The 5,665-nt window shown below is 31.0% G+C and overlaps 1 protein-coding gene across 1 annotated transcript in view; it reads right to left on the bottom strand.

The window, feature by feature from the left end:
- LOC107440628 (uncharacterized) overlaps nt 1-4,496 on the bottom strand; it is a gene marked incomplete at its 5' end in the record, with an annotated part of 14,652 nt that extends 10,156 nt beyond the window's left edge. The window contains 2 exon segments of the mRNA XM_043048117.2: nt 1,948-2,056; nt 4,399-4,496. Coding sequence (XP_042904051.1) covers nt 1,948-2,056; nt 4,399-4,429 — 140 coding nt within the window.
- Between the last annotated feature and the right edge of the window lie 1,169 nt (nt 4,497-5,665).

Below are 5,665 nucleotides of genomic sequence, written 5' to 3'. Positions count from 1 at the left end.
TTATATAATTTGTATTATTAATTATTATTTCTGAAATAAATGGCATAATCATTATTAATTTTTATATTTTATTTAAGGCATTTATTAAAAGCTGAAGCCTTTTCATAAGTTTTTTTTTTTTCATTGACGTTAATTTTTTAACAATTTCAGATGCTAGACAATGTTTCTTAAAAAATCTGTAATATCATGTGCTTTCCAATCTTAAAGTTTATATTATTGATACTTTAGTATATACTCTTAGAATAACAGAACCTTCAGAATAACACCAAATGAGCGAGTGGCGCCAATTTCGGTGTATCATCTGGCAACCCCCTTGGACAAAAATCTGACGGCAGCGCATGCGCTCTTGGATATTGTCATCACTCTTTTCAATACAGGCACTCTAGTCATAATGTAATGGCTCTTCAGTGCATATTCTAGTTAGACATACGACGAAAGAAAAAGAGAAAATATAATTTTTTTCTTGATATGCGGATGGATCGATTATAGTTATATAGATGTTTTGAGAGCTATATTTTTACTTTACTGTTTTCTTGTAGAAGAACGAAGTGTCACTGGTTTTGTCAGAACTGTGTACAAAACAAAGTATCATTAACTGTGATGGAATGACATACTGGATTTTGATGAAGTGAGGAGCCGTGCTTTTTCTTAATGTACTTTTTTTAAAAAACAAATCATTAAAACTAGAAAGAGGAATGAGGCCAATTGGCCTCTCTCGCATTTTGTTGCTCTGTAATTTGAAAGATAACTTACAGAAAGTGTTGAGTTTTTCTGACTTTCCATAATTTGGTTGTGTTAAAATGCTTATTTAATCATTCATGTGTTAGACTTATAGAAGCAAATATTTAAAGCTTTATACCTAGAATGGCTGGACCCTTCATCTAATTTGATAGGTACCTCATAGAACCATGTAATTTTGGGTATAAGGTACCCTTTGATACATATAGGGTATCCCAGTTTCATTAAAGACAAGCAAAAGTATTTCAAGATATTTTAATTATTATTCTTAGAGAAAAGGAAAATCAATCATGTAAGAAAATAATGTATACGCTTAATTGAAAAGCCAGTTTTCCGCTTAATCAAATATTTTCGTTAGTCAAACCAAATAAAATAACTTAGAATTTAAATTATAAAGTTTATAATTTTCTTTTATTAAATTAATTATGATTATGTTTTAAGATTTTGGGTGTCTAATTAATCTAAGCATTTACAATCAATCTTTCTAGGTAAACAACAATGTATTTTTTGCAAACAACAATGTATATATTTAATACAAAAGAGTTGCCTAAATGAAAAGTGGATGCACGTGATCACGTCAGATATACTGTGGTAATGGCAGTATCCCTGTTTACAGTTATAAATAACGGCAAGAAAAATTCAATTGCATATAACTGACAAACCAGTTTGCATGAAAGTATTTCAAATGAATGTAAAATTGTGCTAAGCATGAATGCGTCAAAACACGAAATATTACTATATTTATTAATCGATGATAAAAATGACGCGGTATTTATGTTCGAATAGTGGATGTTTAAGGCGAACACTATTTAGAATGAAAATTTGTGAAAGATGGTGTAAAATGTTTTGAGAAGAATTTTCCGTCAATATCGGAAGTGCATATGCCACACTAATGTGATCTCTATAAAAATCCAGTGCTGCAGTTGATGAAATAATTAGAGGTAAGAGAAGTATTTCAACCTATGACTTCCGTGTAGGTTTACATCATCTCCTCTTCGTCCACCTTTTGCCTTTGATTTTCGTCAAGAAATATTGAGGGAAACGTATTTCTACACTTGTGGTCACACACAGACAATGAAAATGAAATAATTTTGAAGCACTTTCCCTTTAAGATTGTTAGTGATGAAAGAGTTATTGATTTCACTAATATTTACCTATTAGCTTTATTAAATAAATAACAAATAAATAAATAATCAATAAATAGCTTACGTGCAAAGAGTAAATTCTTCTGGGTGGTGATCTTGAAACCATCTTTTCTGACACTTCCCTATTGTATTATTGAAGCATGCAAAATCACACGCTGCAAGTCCTACAAACACTAAAAACAAAAAAAAATATTATAGTTGTAATTTATGTTGACCACACTAGAGCTGCACAATTGGCGAAGTTCTGGGAAGCATCCCAGAGGATGATCCGAAGATATGCCATTACAATTGTGATCCTCAGTAGAAGGGATGGCACCCTCTCTTCGGTAGTCCGACGACCTGTACACGCAGTCTAGCACTTTACGGTAGACAAGCTAACGAGATCCAATACCGCACACCCTCACTCCCATTGCAGGCTTGTTATTAACAAAGTGGCCACCCGAAGCTTTCCAGTGATGCTTTCCAAATGATGCTTTCTAAATGATTTGGTGATCTGTTCGGTGCTTGGTCGCCACGGGACCAAAAAAGAATATTAAAATGGAAACCATATTTACTTAATTTTTACTTTTTAGTTATTTATTTCAGTTTTATAAATCTTTTTTGTTCTTTACATTACTTGATTTAAAAAAAACTACAGTAGGATTACACATACTTGTCTAAAGCTAGAGAAGTGGACGAAGTCGGCATATGAAAAGTTCGAAATTTACTGAGAGCTCGACTCCGAATAATGCTCAATGAAAGTTTCGATTAAGTTTATTTTGGTTTCGATTTAAGTAACTGTTAATTTCAAATATGTATATTTTTTTGCGTGATTAAAGTAAAAAGCACTTTATTTAAAATTGCATTTTGTTTTAAAATCATAATATAACGATTGAAGATATAAAATTTAAACAAATATATTCGTGTAAATTATTGAAATTGTGTGAACCATTTTAAGAAAAAAACTACAAACCTATTTTTACACACGCATATATATAAATGTTCCACGACAAAAAATTGTTAAGTGAATAATCACAAATCAGGTAACATTTAAAAATAATGCATTAAATTTATTCATCTATTTCAGTTTAATTAACTTAGTTACTAAGCGAGGAGTAATTTCTAATTGAGTAACTTAGTAACTCCCAACTGAGGTTAAATAAATTTGGCTTTTGAATTTATTAAATTAAACGACAACTTATTGATACTTTTTTTATTAATCTCGATAATTGAATATTTTTATTGTTTTCCTGAGTTCTTTTTCAATAGTTTGGCTAAACACAGGCTTAAAAATGTTCAAATTTATTTAACTAAGTTTGTGACAATCAATAATTTAAATAGTTGTCATTCTTCGGGTAATAATTTTCATTATATAATCATGAACTTTTGTCTAAATAATTTTTGGTAGATCATAATCTCTTTTTTTTCTGATAATCTACAAGACAGAATATTTAACTTACTAGAGTCAGAGTTCAGTAAGTTAATAATTTAAATAATAGTCATAACATTTCCTCGGGTTATAAATTTCCTTACATAATTATGAACTTTGGTCTAAATAATTTTTGGCAGATCATAATCTCTTTTTCTTCTGAATATCTACATGACAAAATATTTAACTTACTAGAGTCAGAGTTCAGTAAGTTAAAAAATTAAATAATTGTCATAACATTTTGTTATAAATTTCATTACATAATTATAAACATTTGTCTGAATGATTTTTGGCAGATCATAATCTCTTTTTCTTCAGATAACATACATGAGCGAATTTTTAACTTACTAAAGTCTGAATCTCAAGCAAATGTTTTCGTCTCCAGCTCCGACTCTCACATTATTTTTTTGACTCCGACTCCAGTGTTTTGAAGGCATCTGAATAGTGGTGATCGTTTATATATTAAATCTGTATATTCAAATGAAATTGGTGTCACTGCGCTTTAAGTTTCAAATGTTTCAATTTATGCGGATGAGGTAATTATGTAAATGTAAAATGTTTAATCCAACAGCTAGAGTCGCAGATGAGACTTTATGATCGTTGCCTTAACCACCTAATTCATTTCAAATTTAGTTTTAAACAAATATGTCACGAGCAAAATTTTAAGATTATTTGCCACAAAAATAAATTTTACTTATTATCAATGAAATTATTATTTGCTATTATAATTATGAAATAATTACTTGTTATTTATCAAACAAGAGAATAAGAAGCCCTGCAATAGAAGAATTAGTGTCTGAAAGTTTATATTTAATCATTCTTAAATATTAATTACTGCATAAGAAGTTTAATAAATTTTTATCACTTCATTATTGAAGTGTAATTTATATTGCAACAATGACTTCTTTTATAGATTTTCATTTCTATAATATTTAGAAAGATTTGTTATCAAGCAATAATTTCGATACAGCTGAAATATTTATCAATTGTGTCTTAAATTTCAAAGCATAAAATATATAATATTCAAAGCATAAAATATATAAAGCATAAAATATGTTCAAAAAATAAATAATTGGAAAATAAGGTACTCATTCTCATTCAACTTACGGCAAAGTACAATTCCAGTGAGCCACTTCATGATTAGTCCCAATCTTGATTATCGATGTTGTTTTGTTATTGAATAAAGTATGAAAGTAGTGAAAAATAAAAAAATTCGGCAGCTGCTAAAGGATTATATCAGTTAATTGCGTCACTTGAGAAAAGCGTTATCACTTTCCATTGTAATTTCATTTTTTTTTAAACCAAGAAGCAATTTTGTGAACGCTATAAAAATATTTAGTTTTCCGAATAAAAGTGATAACGTTTTCGATTTCTCCGTTAAGAGTTCACCCGTTTGATGAGAATAGATAAAATCATTAGAGAATGACAGATAATAGGTTTATATATTTTTAACTGAATTGGAGCTGACTCTTTCTAGGTTTTGAACAGTCTATCTGGGTACTAAATAGACTCGCCAGATGTTGGTGGATTAAAGGATATAGTAACATTTTTCCAAATTGATAAACGCGGTAATTTTTTGCCAATATTCTTAGAAACTTGGAAGATTGTTGCGTCATAATATCACTTTAATTAGCTGCGACTTAGATAGAGTGGGAAGTTTAAACATAGTGCTCCTAATTAAGCTCGATTATACGCTACCAATATTCAACCTGAACAGAAACACGGTTATATTTAACACCTTATTATGATTGCAACAAATTTGCAATGTTCTACAGCTCAAAGTACAGTCAAACTTGTCTAAGCTAATCAGTTGTGGGTTGTGGTGCATTCACCGACGGGTTAACTTATGGAGGGGAGTGAGTCATTATCTTCTTTTTTTACATAATGAGAATGTTATTCTTACATATACACCGAAGAGTCATATCATTATGACCACCCTGCTAATAACATGTAGGTCCACCTTAAGCCCTCAAAACTGCTAGCACCCGCCATGGCATTGATTCCACAAGGTGCTGATAGGTAGTCTGAGGTATCTGGTGCCAAGCGCTCACCAGCTGTATCCTGCAATTACCTCACATAGCGAGGGGGTAGCGTGGCAGCACGAATTTGGTCTTCCAAGTAGGACCACAAATGCTCTATTGGATTAAGGTCAGGTGAATTTGGGGGCCAAGACATGACTTGAAAGTCACTGGAATGTTCCTCGAACCAATCCATGTCAATTCGACCCTTATGACATGGTGCATTATCCTGTTGGTAAACTCCATCCTCCGAAGGAAAAACTGTTGCCATGAATGAGTGAACCTGGTCTGCAACTATGTTCAAGTAGCTTACAGACGTCAGGGATTGTTCTATGAGGATTATGGGTCCTAATGTG

This window comes from Parasteatoda tepidariorum, chromosome 8 (genome assembly GCF_043381705.1).
Source record: "Parasteatoda tepidariorum isolate YZ-2023 chromosome 8, CAS_Ptep_4.0, whole genome shotgun sequence".
NCBI classification, from domain to species: Eukaryota; Metazoa; Arthropoda; class Arachnida; order Araneae; family Theridiidae; genus Parasteatoda; species Parasteatoda tepidariorum.
The sequence above is the reverse complement of the archived record's forward strand: the minus strand, read 5'-3'. Positions and strand labels throughout refer to the sequence as shown.